Source organism: Anarhichas minor, unplaced genomic scaffold, assembly GCF_050575085.1.
Source record: "Anarhichas minor isolate MPS153535 unplaced genomic scaffold, ASM5057508v1 ptg000002l, whole genome shotgun sequence".
Lineage (NCBI taxonomy): Eukaryota > Metazoa > Chordata > Actinopteri > Perciformes > Anarhichadidae > Anarhichas > Anarhichas minor.
Window position 1 is genome coordinate 187,786 of NW_027466448.1, and position 22,083 is coordinate 209,868.

Sequence of the window (22,083 nt, forward strand, 5' to 3'; positions counted from 1 at the left end):
ATGTATTATACAGAAACAAAGGTTGAATATCCTAATAACCTCAGATATTAAGTGCAGAACAGGCCTCAACCTGAACAGTCTGAAGAGTGAAGTCAAAGCTTCACGTGTTAAAGCTGCATTCTCTCTAGTGTCCACCAGGGGGCGACTCCTCTGGTTGTATAGAAGTCTATGAGAACAATCCCGGTGATTGACAGGTCTCTAACACGGCGTTGTCCAGTCTGTAGGTTGTCCCTGTTTTCGTCTTTCAACTTTAACTCTTTCACAATGTGTTTTCACTTCATGACGGTTAACTGGAACATTTTGATCGCCTGAACATTTGTTATTCAGCAGTCGGTTGTTCGTAGCTCCGCCCTCGCGTGGATGGCGACGGGAGGCTTCAAAGTGATATCTCACAAACTAACGGATGACGTCTTTGAGTCTTTCAATATAACTGATATCAGAAATGACCTTCAAAACTACAAAAATAATGTTTAATTTGTTTTGATTCAGACGATGTGCGTTATGATGTGCTCAGACTTGTTATTCATGCTCCTGAAATGTTAACCTGACGTGTCTTGTTAATGCAGCTGAAGAACCGTCTGTGATAGGCTGTGCAGCATTCAGACAGCTGAGTCGTGCTGTGTGTGTGTGTGTGTGTGTGCGTGCGTGCGTGCGTGCGTGTGTGCGTGTGTGTGTGTGTGTGTGTGTGCGTGTGTGTGTGTGTGTGTGTGTGTGTGCGTGTGTGTGTGTGTGGTTATCACAGTGTGTCTCCAAGGGGAACGGACATGGCAGACTAAGAATGTATTCCAGATACAGTTTCTGCCAGTCTGATGAAGCACCTTAAACAGCCACCAACTCGTAGAATACAAATTAAACAGAGTGACAAAGGAAACAAAGCTCTTCTCTCTGTATTTAGAAAAGTATACGAAAGGAGCCAATTTTCATTGTTGTCAGGTTCCTCCTTTCAGCGCCGTTGAGACCTTGTTTTTCTGTTGTTTCTGACATTGCTTTACAACCTCAGACTTGATTGTGTTGGAGCAGCAGTGAAAGTCTGCAGTCACTAAGGACGGTTGAATTCTGCCTCCATTTCACTCTCTTTCTCCTCTTGCAGCACTCGAGCACGACCAAATAAACAGACGGTGTTGTTTTTCCTCCTGCAGTTAACTCGTAGCACGAACTACACACACACGCACACACTCTCAATGGTGCTAATAGGTTGGTGTGGTGAGCGCTGCGCTGAAGGTTGCCTGGACTCCTCAGCGAGACATGTTTGTGTTTGCGTACATTAACGGTGAATGAGAACCAGCATTGCGACTACAGACGGAGGCGAAATACAGGGAGAGAGTTTAATGAAGTCCCTGACATCTAATATCCACGGCTTCAATCAACCATCTGATAGAAACCCACCATCACCAGTGATGATACACAACGCACTTCCAAATTCATTTCTGCCACAGATCATTTCCTGCATTGTCAGGGAATTCAAACCAGCAACATGATGACTGTAAGTCCCAGACTGGCACTATAGACCACAAGTGGAAGGTTTGTGTTTGTGTTAAAATAATAACATAACAACGCCGCGCGACGACGCCGCGTAACAACGTAACTTAAAGTAACTTAACGCAACGTAACATTGTAACATAACAATGTAGTACAACACCTCAACGTAACAACGTAAAAAAAACACGTAACAAAACAACTTAATATAACAATGTAATGTAACAATGTGACGCAACAACGTGATGCAACAATGTAAAAATGTAACGACGTAACAACATAATGTAATGCTGAAATGTAACAACGTCACAAAGCAATGTAACGAAACGTGTTTTCAGAAATGTACAGTGTAAAAAATGTCCCCTGGCACCTTCGCTGTTTCTTGCATTTTTTAAATTCCTGTTGGCTGTGTTGCAGTTTGAGTGCTAATGTCTGATTTCCCCTCTTGATTGTTGGGAAAACATTCGTTATAAACTGTACTGGGCTAGTTTTAACTAGTTTTAGTTATTGCAGTAGTATTTGAGATGTTTTGGATAACACTGCAGATAGAAACTGAACTGAACTTTGTTACAGACCAGACTGTCCACATCATCTCAGCCATCCACAGCGACATATTCTTTTTTGTTTTTGCCATCTTGCTTTCCTGTCAAAGCAGAATTGCACAGAGCAACACTGCCTCTCTCACTTTGCTCAACGTTTTGAGAATGCAGCCATCTTGTTGAATAAAACTAATCAATGATTTTGGCAGTTTTCTCTTGTAAACTTCCCCAAATCCAAGAAAGAGCCTAAACTTCATTTTACTTTTCGGTACAGCATAATACATACTACTAATAATCTCATGCATAATACATACTACTAATAATCTCATGCATAATACATACTACTAATAATCTCATGCATAATACATACTACTAATAATCTCATGCATAATACATACTACTAATAATCTCATGCATAATACATACTACTAATAATCTCATGCATAATACATACTACTAATAATCTCATGCATAATACATACTACTAATAATCTCATGCATAATACATACTACTAATAATCTCATGCATAATACATAATACTAATAATCTCATGCATAATACATACTACTAATAATCTCATGCATAATACATAATACACAATGTCAGAAATTCTGATGTTGCATCTTATATATAATTTGTAGAGGTCGATGTTTCAGCGTATGGCCTTCAGGACAAATGAAGGTAATAAAAGATAAGATGATAATATGCAGGTGTGCCCTCCTCTCTGTAGTACCTGTTCTGTTAACAATCCTCGAGCAGTCAGACTTGTTTTTGTTGCAGCTGTCAACACAGATTGGGCTTCTGTAGACGCTCAGAATCAATAAACTCTTCAGTGACGTCCTCAAACCGTCCTGATTATTGTGAGCTACAGTAAAAGGCTCCATTTTCTACGATACCCTTGTCCAGCACGAGCCAGTGGTCCCTTTAATCCCTTCTTTGTGATCGGTAGGTCACCCAGATATCAGCGCACCCCGGGGAGCCACCGCACAACGTACTTCACAGCCCTTTGAAACATCAAGGCTCCTCCACACAGAAAGGTGTGTTCAGATGAAGGCACGGTGACCTTTCACATCTGGACCATAAGTACAATCAGCCAAAGCAACAACAGTCGTTCTTATTCAACAATTAAGTTCATCAAGTTCCTACAATAACATCCTCGATGAGCAGGACCAGGAACTAGATTTAAACTCTTGTGGCGTGGATGAGTCCATCAAACAGGACTTTCAGACAGAAGAGCAGTGTGAAGACCACCGCGTTGGTGCTTCTGTTGCCTTTCATCTGGTTTCACCAGAATCCGACCCGGTGGCTCCGATGACGAGCATCAAGAATAACTCTATAGAAACAGACCATCTTCTCTCTGATGGAGGTCTGATAGAGGATCAGGACTACACTGAGACTGGTTCATATAGAGGATCAGGACTACACTGAGACTGGTTCATATAGAGGATCAGGACTACACTGAGACTTGTTCATATAGAGGATCAGGACTACACTGAGACTGGTTCATATAGAGGATCAGGACTACACTGAGACTGGTTCATATAGAGGATCAGGACTACACTGAGACTGGTTCATATAGAGGATCAGGACTACACTGAGACTGGTTCATATAGAGGATCAGGACTACACTGAGACTGGTTCACATAGAGGATCAGGACTAAAGTGAGACTGGTTCATATAGAGGATCAGGACTAAACTGAGACTGGTTCATATAGAGGATCAGGACTACACTGAGACTGGTTCATATAGAGGATCAGGACTACACTGAGACTGGTTCATATAGAGGATCAGGACTACACTGAGACTGGTTCATATAGAGGATCAGGACTACACTGAGACTGGTTCATATAGAGGATCAGGACTACACTGAGACTGGTTCATATAGAGGATCAGGACTACACTGAGACTGGTTCACATAGAGGATCAGGACTAAAGTGAGACTGGTTCATATAGAGAACACTTGACATGAATAAATTAAAAACAAACAAACACCAATTCGACTCTGTGTTTTTTCAGAATTTGAAAGATAATGTATTCTCACAATGAGAGACTTTTAGTCGTGAATTCTGCAGAATAAAACATGAGTTATGAAGCACCCTGTGATTTATTCCACTCCCTTAATAAACAGGCCTGTTCTCAGTGAGAGCTGGTGTTGTTGGTGAGTTATCTTCGACCACACGGCAGCAGGATTATGTTTGCGTCAGTACTTAAGACCTTTGTCATTCCCTCCTTATGAGGTTTAAAGTGGTTAATCTGCTCACTGCCTCTTCTCTCGTCCCAGTTGTGTCATACGACCTTTTCTGCTCGGCGTTCACACCGACGGAGCGTTATTATCCTGCAGCGCTTTCATTCCTCGTTACTGCTCGCCTTGTGTTGCTTTTCTGCGAGCCGTGTCAGCGCTGCAGTGGCAGCCTTTGGCTTGGTTTGGGGGGAAAAGAAGCGGTGGCTAATTTCACAGATTATTTCATTTCCCTCTGGTTGAATCTGCTGATCTCTGAAATCAGCTGCTCTGGTTTCTTTCAGGGAAATACAAATCTAAAAACACACAGGTGCTGGTAGCACTTTAAATGAAATCCAACGGTTTAAAGTAGGATTTAATATCTCAAAGTACAAAGAACCTGATCGTTGATCTGCTGCCACAAAGCTTGATGTGTCCTGATCTCTTTAATAATCTTTATTTGTATTTCACATTCTACATCTTGTTCAACAAGATTCTCCCTGTCATGTGACACTGTGGGGACCAGGAGACAACCTCCGGTTCTTATGAGTGAAGTTAAAGCTTCATGTGTTAAAGCTGCATTCTGTCTAGTGTCCACCAGGGGGCGACTCCTCTGGTTGTATAGAAGTCTATGAGAAAATGACTCTACTTCTCTCTTGATTTATTACCTCAGTAAACATTGTAAACATGAGTTTATGGTCTCAATCTCTAGTTTCAAGTCTTCTTCAATACAGCATGATGTTCATTTAGTACATTATGGTCCATTTAGAGTCACACAGACCATAAAGCAGGGGATGCTTTAGGGCGGGGCTACACGGTGATTGACAGGTCTCTACCAGAGACGTATACGGCGTCTCTACGTCACTCCTCCTCAGTCCACATATGGTCACTTCCTGTTCACTGGTTGCAAAAAACAAGATGGCGACGACCAAAATGCTGAACTGGAGGCTTCAAAACATCCACAAACCAATTAGAGAGGTTTGTATTTCACATGTAAATAAAACATCTAGTGTCTGAATTATACTGTTTTTGTGTCCATTTTAAATGGTTATTATTGAAGTAAAGAAGAGGTACATCTACATAAAATCATAGGTCTAAAGTCGAAGGTTATTTATTTCTTCTTTATTATCATTTTTCAGTCTTATAAACTCACCATGTGACAAGACTCTCGTCTTAATGCCTCATCAAACTGTCACAACAGCGAATGTCACGGCAAGTTTCCTTCCAACAAACCAAAGTCTGTCAGTGCTCATCAGCGTTTCTATTGTTTCCTCCAAGGAAACTAAACGCAGCACATTCATCTTGTAAACTGCTTATGAACACAGTCGGCGCTCTAATTGACTTCTCAACATCTGGGCTTTTAATTATTCATGAACCGTTGTTTTTTTGCGCAGGTAGCAGCACCGATTTTAAAGCTGTTGCACATTTTTCTCTGATTCATGACAGGAAGTGAACTCCACAATATGTTCAGCAGGTTTTTTGAAGCTCCATCAGAAACACTAACTTGTGTTGTGAGACATTTGTGTTTCTGCCTCTTCTCCTCCAAATCTCTCTGTATGCATGTGTCTGCTCTCAGAAGACTTTTATTGTTTGAACGGTTCAAAGTCACATGCTGACCCTCCTGATATTTATAAGGTAATTGGGATGAGTGCAACAACAACAGCAAGGCGCAGGGAATGCAAATGCGCACACACACACACACACACACACACACACACACACACACTGGAGACCAATTAAGGCCAAAGGATCGTCAGCCACCAACGGCTCCTAAAAAAAGAAATTCTGCCAACTCAATAAAGATAACAAAACCACAGACGTGTTGCTCGGGAAACGAACTTATCCATCTCATTTAGTGTGAAAGGTTTGCTGTGTTCCCCTCATCTGTGATGCTGCTCTCAAAGGTTTAGAAACACAGGATCATACGTGGGATATTCTCACGTATCATCTTTTGTTTGTCTCGTAGTTCTGCTCCATCACCCTGTTAGCCGCGGCTGAAGAAGGAGCAAATCCAACGCTTCGTTCCGTTGCTGTTTAGAATGAAACACAGTGCAGCAGGTTTTACACTCAAACATCTCTTCAGCTGTTGGCCAAATCAAAGTGAAATGATGAGTATTATGTGTAATAAATACCAGTAGAGTTATACGTTCTATGATTGGTGTTCTGTTACCTGTAGTGTAAAACAGACTTCAGCTGATCAGGACCAAGGAGAGCAACATCGTGTGTGTGTGTGTGTGTGTGTGTGTGTGTGTGTGTGTGTGTGTGTGTGTGTGTGTGTGTGTGTGTGTGTGTGTGTGTGTGTGTGTGTGTGTGTGTGTGTGTGTGTGCGTGCGTGCGTGCGTGCGTGCGTGCGTGCGCGTGTGTCGACATCTGCTGCTGAGTGGCTGCCTAAATAATTGCGAGCTGTGAAAGCTGAAATGAGTTTCTTGATGTCGGCGGTTTTGACACATTGAGCGTAATTCAGGTACATCCAGAAAAAAAGAAATGGCTATTTATTTCCTGTCTGCAGGTGTAAAAACCGCAGAAGAAGAAAAGAAAATCGCTGGTGTTGTTGACAACACAGAGAGGATATTTTACCGGCTTGCTAGAGATGACAGGTGCTCATGTTTTTGCTGCGTAAATGACACTCAAATGTAGATTGAAGAGAAACTGCACCATGATGTTCAGTGTATGTTGGATTGTTGTGACCGCAAAGTGTGTGTGTGTGTGTGTGTGTGTGTGTGTGTGTGTGTGTGTGTGTGTGTGTGTGTGTGTGTGTGTGTGTGTGTGTGTGTGTGTGTGTGTGTGTAAATGCTGCTCTGTGCTGTTTTTGAACTAAGCTGCTGGAGATGGCATTTTAGCATGCACGGCAGAGCGGTTTGCCTGTCTGTGCATTCCTTCCTTCTTTCTTTTTTTTAGCCCCCCCCCCCGTCCTCTTTGCTCAGCTCCTGTCATGCTTAACTGCCCTGCCTCTCCACTACACCATCACCACCAGTGTGTGTGTGTGTGTGTGTGTGTGTGCGTGTGTGTGTGCGTGTGTGTGTGCGTGTGTGTGTGTGTGTGTGTGTGGCTGTGCTGGCTACATAACCCGGTTCCTGATAAGCCCAGCAGGACAGTGACAGAACCACCCAGAGTCTTGCTCCAGGGGCATTTAAATATATATATATATATTTTTATTTTTATTTTTTATTTTTGTCTGGACTGTCGAAATGATTTCCTCCCGTGTGTTCCCCCCCCCCCCCCCCCCCACACTCTTCCAAGATAAAGAAGTCCCCACGGCCTCCTCCACCCGGCCACCAGCGGTGACACCAGCAGGCCTCACACAGGAGAGCCCCAAAGCCAAAAGCTCCAGCTCGTTGACCGGAGGTTTGCTTCAGTCGGTGCTGAAAACTCAAAAGGGACGACTTGTCTCCCAGAAGGGGGGGGACATCCTCCCCTCCGCTTTGCCCCAGAACCTGCTCCCTCTTCTGGGCAGAGGGCTCAGCGTCGGCTCCCTCCCCGGAGGTCGTTCTCTGGAGCATCAAAGCGGGGGGTTACTGAGGAGGATGAAACCCCCGGCGTCGGGCCGAGGCGTCGGTCCAACCGAGCCTCCTCCAACGCACACACACTCCCAGCTGGCTCTCACACACACACACACACCTGAGCAGGTGGAGGTCACCACTGTGGGCACGATGCTGGACACGGACACGGAGACACCGTCCTCAGGTACACAGCGCTGCAAAATAGTACATTTAGTACAGTTTTGAAGTACTTCATACTACATTCTCCGGTACATTTCATAAGTTAATATTCTAGTGGAACAGCTCTTATAGATGCTACATCGGCCGGTCAGTCACTTTGGTCCAGACGGAAATATCTCAAAAGCTGTTGTGATGAAACATTCATGTTCCCCAGAGGATGAACTGTAAGAACTCTGGTGACCCTCTGACTTTTTTATCCAGGGTTGTCATCCTAAAACATATCGTCATGATATCTTACCAAGAAGTTATTCCTCATTTTTCAAAATTAACTTCCGTCTTCACAGGAACTTAGTTAAGTTATGTTTAATAAAGATGGTGAAATACTTAGTTATGTTTAATAAAGATGGTGAAATACTTAGTTATGTTTAATAAAGATGGTGAAATACTTAGTTATGTTTAATAAAGATGGTGAAATACTTAGTTATGTTTAATAAAGATGGTGAAATACTTAGTTATGTTTAATAAAGATGGTGAAATACTTAGTTATGTTTAATAAAGATGGTGAAATACTTAGTTAGGTTTAGGCAACAAAACTACTTATTAAGCTTGAGGAAACGATTGTTCTTTGGTTGAAATAACTATAGAACTGACGTCACTAAAGTATGCAATTACGTGATAAATGAGTCAACGTTGACGTGTCGTTTTACACAGAGAACAAACAGCAGCCTCCTGAATAAAAGACTGTTTTTTTGTTTGAATTACAGCTCATTCATTTCTGTGGTTATATCTACAAACGCTGTTTGAGAACCGCCTGCATCAGTTCAACGTTTCATAAGAATTATCGGATTATGAATGATGCATTCAATGATCCGCTAGAAGTGCAGTTACCTTTTGATACTGTACTTACTACTTTTAATCAGAAATAAAGGAACAATGTTCCGCCACCGATGGGAGGATGTGATTATTTATTAGTCACTGTTTGCAGCCTGCTGTGTAGCCGCTTTGATCCCTGTAATTTCCATCATTAATTATACACAGCAGGGATTTCCAGCTCACATTAAAGGGATTACAAGGCAGGGTGAGAACACAGAACAAAAAATATAAAAATAAATAAATAAAGTCCTGTGCTCTCGCTCTCTCTCTCTCTCTCTCTCTCTCTCTCTCTGCAGCTTTGTCGAGCTGCATGGTGAATTTCTCGGACCCAGAGGGGTACATAGACTCGTCCGATGACCCCCCGCTGCCCGACGGTGCCGTCGTACACTGCACCTACACCGTGACGGTGTACAACGGCTACGGGGTGGAGCTGCAGGTAAACACACCGGGGGAGGGCAGCACAGTCAAACACACATCACCTGTGAAACCATCACACGGCCACTGAGATTCACTTTGCTATCCTGCTGGACATCAGGCGTGTTTATGTCTGATCTCAGGTTGAACTCCGCCTCCTAGTGGCAGCTGCTGGTACTCCTCCTGCTGCACAGATGTTACTCTAGTTTGGTGTTTGGTGCAATAAACAATAAAGTTTTGCAAAAGGCATGAATATTGAAACCTTTACAATAAAAAATATACTTTAGATCCAAAATATTAATAAAATATTTTAAAAAATATTTCGAATGTTTTCATGTAATGTGTGTATATATATATATATATATATATATATATATATATATATATTATATTCTGTGTGTCTCTTAGATTAAAGAGAGGTAATAACAAACATCCCTTTAAGTGCAACCTGAGTACCATATCTGAAGATTAAAAACACAAATAATTATAATTTTCCTCTCCTTTATTACTTCCTGTGTTTCCAGGTGAAGAGCGTGAACCTGTCGGAGGGCGAGCAGCTGTCCATCAGGAGCGCAGATGAACGAGGCGCCCTGCTGGTCCTGGCCAACCACACGCTGCTGGTGGAGGGTCAGGTGATCCGCAGTCCCACCAACACTCTGTCCGTCTACTACCGCTCCGCGCCGGAGGCCAGCATGGGCATCTTCCAGCTGCACTACCAGAGTGAGCGTGCACACGAATATATCAGGACTCAAATATGAATATTCATGTATTTTTATTAAATGCACCGTACAAATGTAATAACATGTGGGTGCTTCATTAGGGCCTGGGGGCCTGTTTGTACTCTGTATACATGCTAATTGCATAATCAAAAGTCTTCTCATCGAATCACTTAGCACGGTGATTGAATCTGTCGTGTGAATTAGCTGATGAGAGATCTGATTAATTGGCTCTCATCTCATTAGGAGGCTGAGGATATGGGAGTTTGTAGAGAGTGTGTGTGTGTGTGTGTGTGTCAGCCCATAATGGATATGACAAGGACTGGAAAAGGAGGAAGCATCAGTGTTAGGACCCACCTGTGCCATTAATCACAGCCATCTAATCCTCTTACATCACCCAGGTAGGAGAACAGAGCAGAGATTTAAAATTACCTTCAGGGAGAGAGAGATATGCTCAAGATGAGGCATACAAAACCAGCGTTAAGGGAATAAAAACGGCATAAACAGACCATGATAATGATAATACTCCTGCAGGAGTATCACTCGCAGCTCTCAAAGCTTATTTAAATACAATTTACTCAATTAAAAATCACCCGTGGGGTGTTTGATTTCTCAAGTGACCCTCCAAATAGAAACGAAAACAATGACCTATGAAGTGCTCATTTACAAAATGCTTTAAAGCTGACTTTAATTAAATAAGAATCTAAATAATAATTATTCATAATAATATATTTATATAATTAAGAATTAGTTTCAGCTTCTTCTTGTTTTGCCAGCAACTCTGTCAAGCTGCAATGGTCATTGAAAGAAAACTAAAGTGCTCTGTAGAGGATCCGTGCTGTAAAATGTGATGAAGTAAATGTAATAATTGTCTAAACGGTGATGTCAGAAATAAAAATTAAAGTCACACACAAAGAATTACATTTATTCCATTGCCTTGGTGAATACTCGATTCTGATTGGCTGCAGGGTATCTATTAATTCCTGATAATGCACACCTATTAATCCAGTTAAACTGGCTGCATTTAATGAAACACATAAATACATTTTAATATCTTATTTACAACGAGTGTAGACCGTCAGTGCTTCGTCTGCTAGCAACCCCCCTCCGCTAGCTTTATGCTAGCGTTGTGCTAATCAAGATTTCGTCAAAATATGGATTTTGGGGACAATGATATGGCTGGATAGCTAGCGTTAGCTAGTCCGGTTGTTAAACATATTATCAAATCATATTCGCTGTTTGTCACCCGTACCCGATGTTACATATACTTTGAATCTTGCTAGCATAAATAACGTTAGCTTTAGGCTAGCTGTATGCTAATCAGGAAAATATGGATATTTATTTGGGGACTATTACATGACTGGATAGCTAGCTATTCCTGTGGTTAAACAATCTATCAAATTATAGTTACTGTTTGTCAACCATACGTAATGTTACTGACTGTTGCTACCATAACATTAGCTTTATGCTAGTGTCATGCTAGTCAAGGTTTCTGGGAGCTAGCTAGTCTTGTTGTTAAAGGCTGGCAGCCAAGTGGACGAGAAAGTTCTCCAGTTGCCAAATCATAGTTAAGGTCTGTCCGGTCTATCTTTCTATCGGGTGGTACATTTTCAATTCATCATGTGTGTTTTGCAAACTGTAGCTGTAGTATTTACTGCAGATGTAGAAGCAGTAGTACTCTGATTACCAGTGGTTACAACAGCAGCAACAGCAAAACAAGCATTGTGCTGTGAGGTTCAGTGCTTATTCCCTGATATACACATGAAACCCCGGTGAACTGGTTTCTCTCTCTGTGTGCAGTCTTCAGGCTGAGCTGCTCACTGCCGAAGAGGCCTCACTTCGGTGAGGTGTCCGTCCTGGACCTGCTCCCTGGAGGCACGGCCCGCTTCCACTGCCACATGGGTTACCACCTGCAAGGGGAGCCGCTGCTCACCTGCCTCAACGCCTCCATGCCGGTGTGGAGCGGCAAGGTGCCGAGCTGCAGAGGTGAGCGCTGCTGCTGTAAAGGAGTCTGCCGTCGCCATCTTGGATTACGGCCATGTTGTTTTTGGCCCTAAAGCATCCCCTGCTTTATGGTCTGTTTGACTCTAAATGGACCATAATGTACTAAATGAACATCATGCTGTATTGAAGAAGACTTGAAACTAGAGATTGAGACCATAAACTCATGTTTACAATGTTTACTGAGGTAATAAATCAAGAGAGAAGTAGAGTCATTTTCTCATAGACTTCTATACAACCAGAGGAGTCGCCCCCTGGTGGACACTAGAGAGAATGCAAGTTTTAAGACACTCCCTCACAATTCTAAATATTTGATGCACAGTAAAGCTACTGCTCACCAGAACCTGAAAATAACCTTAAAGGATATGCTGCACATAAACGTGAGTCTTTACGACGGATCACATTGTGCCTTTAAATACATTAAAGTGAGCTCCTTCTCTGCAGCTCTTTGTGGAGGCACAGTGAAGAATGCCACAGTGGGGCGGGTGCTCTCCCCTTCGCCCCACCACGGGCCCAACGCCACCCAGGACCGCTCCTGTTCCTGGTCCCTGGAGGCCCCCAAGGACCAGAGGCTGCACCTCCACCTGGAGAGACTGACCCTGGGACCCACTGACAGGTAGCAGAGCATCATGTTTTCAGGGTTTTACATGTTTTACATGTAACAAATGGTTGTATATTTAATCTAATCTAATATTTTCCTCCCTCAGGTTGGTTCTGTGGAGCGGGCTGGACGCCGGCTCCGTGGTTCTGTTTGACTCGGGTCGGGGGGGTCAGATCCCCTTTGAGGGGGTCATCAGTGAAGGACCGGCTGTGAGGATCCAGTTCATCACGGACCAGCCCAACCACAACACGGGGTTCAACATCCGCTACGAAGGTACAAGCTGCTGTATGAGTGGATATATATTTATATTAATAGAGAGTTATTATTATTAACAAATCAGAGAGGATTTCTCTCTCTCTCTCTCTCTAGAGGATAAAAGAAACCAGATAATCACCAGAAACAACATGTATGAACTTCATTATTTCCTCATAGAATAATTCCTCATTTTGTTCCTGCAGCTTTCGAGCGAGGTCACTGCTACGAGCCGTACCTCCAGAACGGGAACTTCACGACCTCTGACCCGCTGTACGGCGTCGGGGCCGTGATCCAGTTCACGTGTGACCTGGGTCACGCTCTGGAGCAGGGCCCCCCCGTCATCGAGTGCATCAGCGCCAGGGACCCGTACTGGAACGACACGGAGCCGCTGTGCAAAGGTAACGCTGAGTCAGGGCTTTCTATCAGATTCAGGAAACTCTCCGAACTCGATGCTAACTTGTTCATAACTTGTTCATAGCTTGTTCATAACTTGTTCATAACTTGTTCATAACTTGTTCATAACTTGTTCATAACTTGTTCATAACTTGTTCATAACTTGTTCATAGCTTGTTCATAACTTGTTCATAACTTGTGAGGTTTCATTATTTACATAATAGAAAACCCCAAAATGTATGTTCAATGTTCCCTTTTCTGCTCGGTTTGTGTTGAGTTTCATTCACCGAGTACATTTACTCAAGTACTTAAGTACAATTTAGAGGTATTTGTATTTCCATTTTCTGCTACTTTATACTTCTACTGAACAGAGGTGAATATTCAGAGGTGAATATTGTACTTTTTTTATTTGATAACTTTATTTACTAGATTAAGATTATTAATTATATTTAATAGATGAAGATGTATTATTACAGATTAAACTACCAGCAGTATATAACGACATTAGAATAATATCTACCAGCTGAAAGTTAAAGGGACGAACACATTAATGCATCAATCATTGTAATAATGTGATATATATTGTTCTGCATAATGAGTACTCTTACTTTTGGTACTTCATGTTTATTTTGTTGTTAATACTTTTACTTTTTTTATGCAGGACTTTCACATGTAACTGAGTATTTTTAAATTGTAGTATTACTACTTTTACTCAAGTAAAAATGAAATACCTTAACTTTTAATCCGCCCCCCCCCCCCCCCCCCCCTACAGCCCAGTGTGGTGGTGACCTGACTGGTCCCGGTGGGGTGATCCTGTCTCCTAACTGGCCCGAGTGGTACGGAGAGGGGGAGGACTGCAGCTGGAGGATTCACGTCGGGGAGGACAAGCGGGTTCTTCTGGACGTACAGCTGTGAGAAATACACAAATACACAAATACACACAGCTCGTAAACATCAAAGAAACTTCCATCAGAAGTTTTGGGCTCGAGCGAGAACATTAAAAATGTATGCAGCCTGTTGATATTTCTCCATTTCTGGTCATACGGAGCCATTCAATTCAGAACTTGACAGCATGAGAGAGCATGCTGACTTCTAGCACGCTGCCTCTTCCTCATCCTGTACGTTTATCGGCCTCCGCTGGTTAACTGTGTGAAGCTGATGGATCCAATCTTTTTGTCTGATCCCTGCGTTCATGCCTCAGAAACACACTACGTTTAAAAAGACAATGTGTGTCGACGCTTTATTCACTTCAAGCAGCTTTCAAGTGGTTCTGATGGATTTGTCTTTGTAGATAAATCCTGTTGCAGTCTGAATGTTTGGTAAAGACTTTAGTTGATGGAAAAGTTTGTACCACCCATCGGAGAGTTGCAGTGTTTATTCCCACAAGATATTTGAGTTAAATTCAGGAACAGTTTAAATATTCAGCCCAACGTAAAGGATGTGGAGTAATAAGACCGAAGACGAAGGAAGGAGCAAATTATGTTGAAATGAAAATATGACATAATATCTTTATAATTATTATAATTATTATAGAGATATTGAACAACACTGAGGCTCTTCTGTTCTTACCTTTCAGTTATTAGTATTTAGTTTCCTTTTGTTTTTTTAAACATTGTTCATGCTGTTTAATCGTCACACCCCCGAGTGTGTGAAGGCACCTCAAAGTAATATCTGTATATTTATTTAATCTACCGCAGTGTGTTTGAATGCTCAGTTAAACATTCTGTAAGTAAGTCAAGTGAAGGCAGTCAATGAGGTAAAATACCACCAGCCTTATTCTTTAACATGTATTTGAATGAATTATACATTCAACGTTATTTTTCTTTGGTATGAAATGTGTCTGACAATAGTTTCACTCCCTGAAAGCTTCAAAACATACTTTAGTCCTTTTGGTATATTTATGATGTATCATATTTACAGATAATGTAACTGAATCGTCTACGATGTGCTGAATCGAACGTCTCTGGGGCCATGACACCCCGTCTCTGTTTAAACACTGTGCCTGTGGATGAATGCAGCGTTTAGCCTCCGAGGTCACCTCGTCTCCCACGCAGTGGACCGAGTCATCGCAGTGAGCTGATGCTCTCCTCGTCTCGTCTCCTTTTCAGACTGAACATCAGCGACAGCGACATGTTGACCATCACCGACGGCGACGAGGTCACGACTCGCATCCTCGGGCGCTACGTGGGAGGAAGTGGCCCCTTCAAGCTCTCCTCCACCACCCCCGACCTCACCGTCACCTTCCACTCCGACCCAGCGGGGCTCGTCTTCGGCAAGGGCGAGGGCTTCATCATCAACTACATGGGTGAGGGTTCAAAGCTGCACCAGCAAGAGGCCTGTTCTACCTTTACTGTGACAATATAAGTGTGAATGAGAGGATCTAAATGTTTCATATCGTCAACTAATCCACGAAAAGACCCAAAAGAGACAAAACTTTTAGTCCTTCTTCTTAATACTTCCTGACTTCCTGTCTGTGGCTCTCAGCTTTAAGCCCATTGGTTCCTACTGAAGATGTCAATTTTTAAAAATACAAATATATAGTTGCATTTAAAAAATAACTCATTTTTCCATGTCCACTTCATCACATCACTCTGTGCTCCCTATAGCAAACTGTTTTATTAATTCGCCGCTGAAAATAGTCCCGAAAGAAGTCACTAGCTCCTCCTGTTTGTTTGATTCAAACCACAGCGAGCAGCTGTTTTAGGAAATTATGACACTTTAAAAAGGAATAAAGAATACCACATTGTGAAAATACTCCACAAGTAAAAGTCCTGTACAAAACCTTACTCAAGTAACATGTAGCTCTGAGGTGTAGTAGAGTATAAAGTACAACATGTAGCTCTGAGGTGTAGTAGAGTATAAAGTACAACATGTTGCTCTGAGATGTAGTAGAGTATAAAGTACAACATGTAGCTCTGAGGTGTAGTAGAGTATAAAGTACAACATGTAGCTCTGAGGTGTAGTAGAGTATAAAGTACAACATGTAGCTCTGAGGTGTAGTAGAGTATAAAGTACAACATGTAGCTCTGAGGTGTAGTAGAGTATAAAGTACAATATGTAGCTCTGAGGTGTAGCAGAGTATAAAGTACAACATGTAGCTCTGAGGTGTAGTAGAGTATAAAGTACAACATGTTGCTCTGAGGTGTAGTAGAGTATAAAGTACAACATGTAGCTCTGAGGTGTAGTAGAGTATAAAGTACAACATGTAGCTCTGAGGTGTAGTAGAGTATAAAGTACAACATGTAGCTCTGAGGTGTAGTAGAGTATAAAGTACAACATGTAGCTCTGAGGTGTAGTAGAGTATAAAGTACAATATGTAGCTCTGAGGTGTAGCAGAGTATAAAGTACAACATGTAGCTCTGAGGTGTAGTAGAGTATAAAGTACAACATGTAGCTCTGAGGTGTAGTAGAGTATAAAGTACAACATGTAGCTCTGAGGTGTAGTAGAGTATAAAGTACTACAAGTAGCTCTGAGGTGTAGTAGAGTATAAAGTACAACATGTAGCTCTGAGATGTAGTAGAGTATAAAGTACAACATGTAGCTCTGAGGTGTAGTAGAGTATAAAGTACAACATGTAGCTCTGAGGTGTAGTAGAGTATAAAGTACAACATGTAGCTCTGAGGTGTAGTAGAGTATAAAGTACAACATGTAGCTCTGAGGTGTAGTAGAGTATAAAGTACAACATGTAGCTCTGAGGTGTAGTAGAGTATAAAGTACAACATGTTGCTCTGAGGTGTAGTAGAGTATAAAGTACAACATGTAGCTCTGAGGTGTAGTAGAGTATAAAGTACAACATGTAGCTCTGAGGTGTAGTAGAGTATAAAGTACAACATGTAGCTCTGAGGTGTAGTAGAGTATAAAGTACAACATGTAGCTCTGAGGTGTAGTAGAGTATAAAGTACAATATGTAGCTCTGAGGTGTAGCAGAGTATAAAGTACAACATGTAGCTCTGAGGTGTAGTAGAGTATAAAGTACAACATGTAGCTCTGAGGTGTAGTAGAGTATAAAGTACAACATGTAGCTCTGAGGTGTAGTAGAGTATAAAGTACTACAAGTAGCTCTGAGGTGTAGTAGAGTATAAAGTACAACATGTAGCTCTGAGATGTAGTAGAGTATAAAGTACAACATGTAGCTCTGAGGTGTAGTAGAGTATAAAGTACAACATGTAGCTCTGAGGTGTAGTAGAGTATAAAGTACAACATGTAGCTCTGAGGTGTAGTAGAGTATAAAGTACAACATGTAGCTCTGAGATGTAGTAGAGTATAAAGTACAATATGTAGCTCTGAGATGTAGTAGAGTATAAAGTACTACATGTAGCTCTGAGGTGTAGTAGAGTATAAAGTACAACATGTAGCTCTGAGGTGTAGTAGAGTATAAAGTACAACATGTAGCTCTGAGATGTAGTAGAGTATAAAGTACAACATGTAGCTCTGAGGTGTAGTAGAGTATAAAGTACAACATGTAGCTCTGAGATGTAGTAGAGTATAAAGTACACCATGTAGCTCTGAGATGTAGTAGAGTATAAAGTACTACATGTAGCTCTGAGATGTAGTAGAGTATAAAGTACAATATGTAGCTCTGAGGTGTAGTAGAGTATAAAGTACTACATGTAGCTCTGAGGTGTAGTAGAGTATAAAGGACTACATGTAGCTCTGAGGTGTAGTAGAGTATAAAGTACAACATGTAGCTCTGAGATGTAGTAGAGTATAAAGTACTACATGTAGCTCTGAGGTGTAGTAGAGTATAAAGTACTACATGTAGCTCTGAGGTGTAGTAGAGTATAAAGTACAACATGTAGCTCTGAGATGTAGTAGAGTATAAAGTACAACATGTAGCTCTGAGGTGTAGTAGAGTATAAAGTACAATATGTAGCTCTGAGGTGTAGTAGAGTATAAAGTACAACATGTAGCTCTGAGGTGTAGTAGAGTATAAAGTACAACATGTAGCTCTGAGGTGTAGTGGAGTATAAAGTACAACATGTAGCTCTGAGGTGTAGTAGAGTATAAAGTACAACATGTAGCTCTGAGATGTAGTAGAGTATAAAGTACAACATGTAGCTCTGAGGTGTAGTAGAGTATAAAGTACAATATGTAGCTCTGAGGTGTAGTAGAGTATAAAGTACAACATGTAGCTCTGAGGTGTAGTAGAGTATAAAGTACAACATGTAGCTCTGAGGTGTAGTAGAGTATAAAGTACAACATGTAGCTCTGAGGTGTAGTAGAGTATAAAGTACAACATGTAGCTCTGAGGTGTAGTAGAGTATAAAGTACAACATGTAGCTCTGAGGTGTAGTAGAGTATAAAGTACAACATGTAGCTCTGAGGTGTAGCAGAGTATAAAGTACAACATGTAGCTCTGAGGTGTAGTAGAGTATAAAGTACAACATGTAGCTCTGAGGTGTAGTAGAGTATAAAGTACAACATGTAGCTCTGAGGTGTAGTAGAGTATAAAGTACAACATGTAGCTCTGAGGTGTAGTAGAGTATAAAGTACAACATGTAGCTCTGAGGTGTAGCAGAGTATAAAGTACAACATGTAGCTCTGAGGTGTAGTAGAGTATAAAGTACAACATGTAGCTCTGAGGTGTAGTAGAGTATAAAGTACAACATGTAGCTCTGAGGTGTAGTAGAGTATAAAGTACAACATGTAGCTCTGAGATGTAGTAGAGTAGAAGTATAAAGTAGCAGACAATGGAAGTGATTTGTTGACAGAAAGATAAAGAGAATAAAACATCGTCTTCGTCCTTTAATTCTTTCCATTCACTCTAATTCAGCTTCTGCTCCTCGAGCTGCCGACTCCGTTCTTCATCTTCCCTTTTCCGTCTCCTCTCATCTGTATTTGTCTTTTCCTTTCCTTTCGATCTGCCCTTATTCAATCACGTCTCATTTGTTTCCCACCGCCTCACAATGCGTCTGATCTGCGCACACGAGCAGAGCCCAGAGTTTAACAAGCAGCCCAATAAGCTCACTTTGCTCCCACAGCTGTCGCCATACATCCAACAGCTGACTCCAGTTCTGAGACAAACACATCGTCCAATTTACTTGTCAGCCTTCGTGACACCGCACACGTTTCCCAGAGGAGTAAATCAAGCAGACGCAGCGTGGATGCGTCGGCTACTCTCTCTTTGATTGTGTGTGCAGGAATGTGTGTTTGCTCTCCGAATAAATTACCACACACACACTCTTGGAGGAGGAGGAGAACCGAGTCAATAGACAATGAATAATTGATCCAGGAACTTCAACTTACATCTCCCTGTAGGCCTATTATATTGTACAGTGTAATGCAATACTGTACGCTGCCCGATCAATCATCAAATACAGCCTACGCTATGCACACACACACACACACACACACACAGTCCCAACAGGAGGCTACTTATTTCTGTCTCTCAAGGCTCCGTAATGATTTTTCTTTTTTTAAACGGCATAAATAATATTAATGTTCTGTATTTTCTTCTTGGCATGAGTGGATACTGGAGGTGGTTTTGTTTTTTTGTTCTTGCTTTTGTTCGAGCCCGTTATACACTCGAGACATTAGAATCCACAGAGCAGCAAATGTGCAAAAAGCATGAATGAAGGATGTAAGAACACAAAGCGTCTGCAGCATTCAGCGGATTTAACTGCCCTGATTGTTTCTTGGCAGGATATGTATGCAATGTACAAAGGGGTTTTTCCAGACAGCTACATCCGCAACTATAAACTTGTTAAGATTCCTTCACAACAACATGTGACATTCTCAGACTCACGACTGACAGGTTAAAGAAGAGAAAGATCAAAATCAAAGCAGCAGAATCAGAGAGATTGTGCTTTTTTTATTCCACACATTCTACTTTCATGTCTGGCACCCACAATGCAACTCTGCTTCTGACAGTTGTGTGTGTGTGTGAGTTGTGTTATGCTATTAGCAGCTAATGTAGCCTGCAGCAGAAATGAGCAGCGGCCTAAAGAGGTCTCACTTGTTTCTAAACTCCACACCTCCAGATTTTTTTTCATTATCAAATTTGTAGTTTTCAAACCGCCGCCGACTCAAGTGACATCACTTGAGGACATTTAACAGAATCCCTCTGGAGACACGAAAGGCTTTAACAGCAAAATCAGGAAACATATAGTAAGAGATAATGATAAAATAAAGGCTGAAGATTCTTAAAGCTGCATTCTCTCTAGTGTCCACCAGGGGGCGACTCCTCTGGTTGTATAGAAGTCTATGAGAAAATGACTCTACTTCTCTCTTGATTTATTACCTCAGTAAACATTGTAAACATGAGTTTATGGTCTCAATCTCTAGTTTCAAGTCTTCTTCAATACAGCATGATGTTCATTTAGTACATTATGGTCCATTTAGAGTCAAACAGACCATAAAGCAGGGGATGCTTTAGGGCGGGGCTACACGGTGATTGACAGGTCTCAATATGGCTACAGGAAGCTTCAAAACAGCAGTCCACAAACAAATCAGTGATGTCACAGTGAATAGATCCACTTCTTATATACAGTCCATGACTATTAACAATAGAGTGACTGTCCACAGTTGCTTTTCAAGAGGACATTATCTGTTGTATTTCCTTGTATAAAGTACTGCAGTTCTAGTTGTACATCAAGATTTAAATAGTCAAGTTTGTCCTCTCAGTATTTTGGACAATCTCTAAAGACATTAACATGGTCACAGCTTCTCCCACATAAAGGTGCTGCTCCATTTAACCAGAGGACGTTGTTACTAATTAGGTTCTTGGATTGAAAATTAAACAAAAAAATGAAAGTTTATACTTGTTCATTCTGCTGACAAGACGTTAGATTTGAACTCCTTGATGGATCTGAAGGGAGAGCTCTTCTACTCTCGTGGCTGTGGTTTATTCGACTGGGATCTAAAATCTGAAGCTCCATTGATTTTTAAGAACATGGGGCGAGAAGGTTTGAGCTGCATGCTTTAAATCAGAAGATCAGAAGAATTTTTGATTTGAAAAGATCTTCAGAACGATCAAGAGCCTGTTGGTCTGAGCCTCCTGCTGCCTCTCTGTCTCTGCTCCTCAGATACAACATGTGAAGCTTAAAAGATGAATCAGGGGAAAACATTCCTCCTCTGTATTTATTTTCTCATGTAGGGAAGCAAAGAGGTTTCTGCCAATGAAAACACGTAAAAACTGAGAACATCTGCTCCACTGAGAGTTTGAAACGGCCTCTTTGAAGATGCACTCATTTGTGTTTGGGGTCTAGTGAGTCTGTGTAATGCGAGAGGTATTAGTGTAACGTACTGACCCCCTCACAGTTTACCGTTAACCATCAGAGTGTAAATAAAGTTGTACTGACTCAGTAGAACATGTGTTTCTAGTCTCTGATCTCTGATCATGTTTCATTGTAAACAACCAATCAGAGGAGAGCTAGTAACGTTAGCAGCACCGCTAACGGCTAACCAACTGAGGGTCACTTCAGGTACATGATGATGCCTTCAGGCTCTGCTCAGTGAACATGAGTACTGGATGAAGGTACACTATAACGTTATCATGATGTGTTCACATGTCATCTGTAAAATGTAGTTTTGGTGATAAACTTGGAGATGTTTTCACATTAATATAAAACAGATAATATGTTGATCCGAACCGTGACTTTTATGATCCGTTGCACCTCTAGTAAGAGTAGTTCCTTGTTTATAACAGTTGCATATATCAAGCATTTTCGGTTGCTTTTGATAGCTCTCCACCCATTAACCGGTAACTAACGGGTTCATTTTTAAGATAAAACAGAATGAGGATTTTCTTTTAGTCCGGCGCTCGGTGACTCAATGAGCACCTGAAGAATGCGAGTCCAATATTCTCTCTTAGCTCTGTTTCTGGTCTCCACCACCACCTGAGGGTCCCTGTCCCTGTAGCTGCTAAATGCTCCACTATGTTCCAATATAGACATTCCTGTCTGGTGATGGTAAATAGCCAAGTGTTTGCTAACATG

The 22,083-nt window shown here is 41.6% G+C and overlaps 1 protein-coding gene across 1 annotated transcript in view; it reads left to right on the top strand.

Moving 5' to 3' along the window:
• sez6l (seizure related 6 homolog (mouse)-like) overlaps positions 1–22,083 on the top strand; it is a 47,761-nt gene that overhangs the window by 19,359 nt on the left and 6,319 nt on the right. Inside the window, exons 2-10 of the mRNA XM_076106192.1 lie at positions 7,475–7,918; positions 9,063–9,202; positions 9,705–9,900; positions 11,697–11,882; positions 12,342–12,513; positions 12,605–12,771; positions 12,957–13,151; positions 13,919–14,057; positions 15,255–15,451. Coding sequence (XP_075962307.1) covers positions 7,475–7,918; positions 9,063–9,202; positions 9,705–9,900; positions 11,697–11,882; positions 12,342–12,513; positions 12,605–12,771; positions 12,957–13,151; positions 13,919–14,057; positions 15,255–15,451 — 1,836 coding nt within the window. The remainder of the gene's footprint in view (positions 1–7,474; positions 7,919–9,062; positions 9,203–9,704; positions 9,901–11,696; positions 11,883–12,341; positions 12,514–12,604; positions 12,772–12,956; positions 13,152–13,918; positions 14,058–15,254; positions 15,452–22,083) is intronic.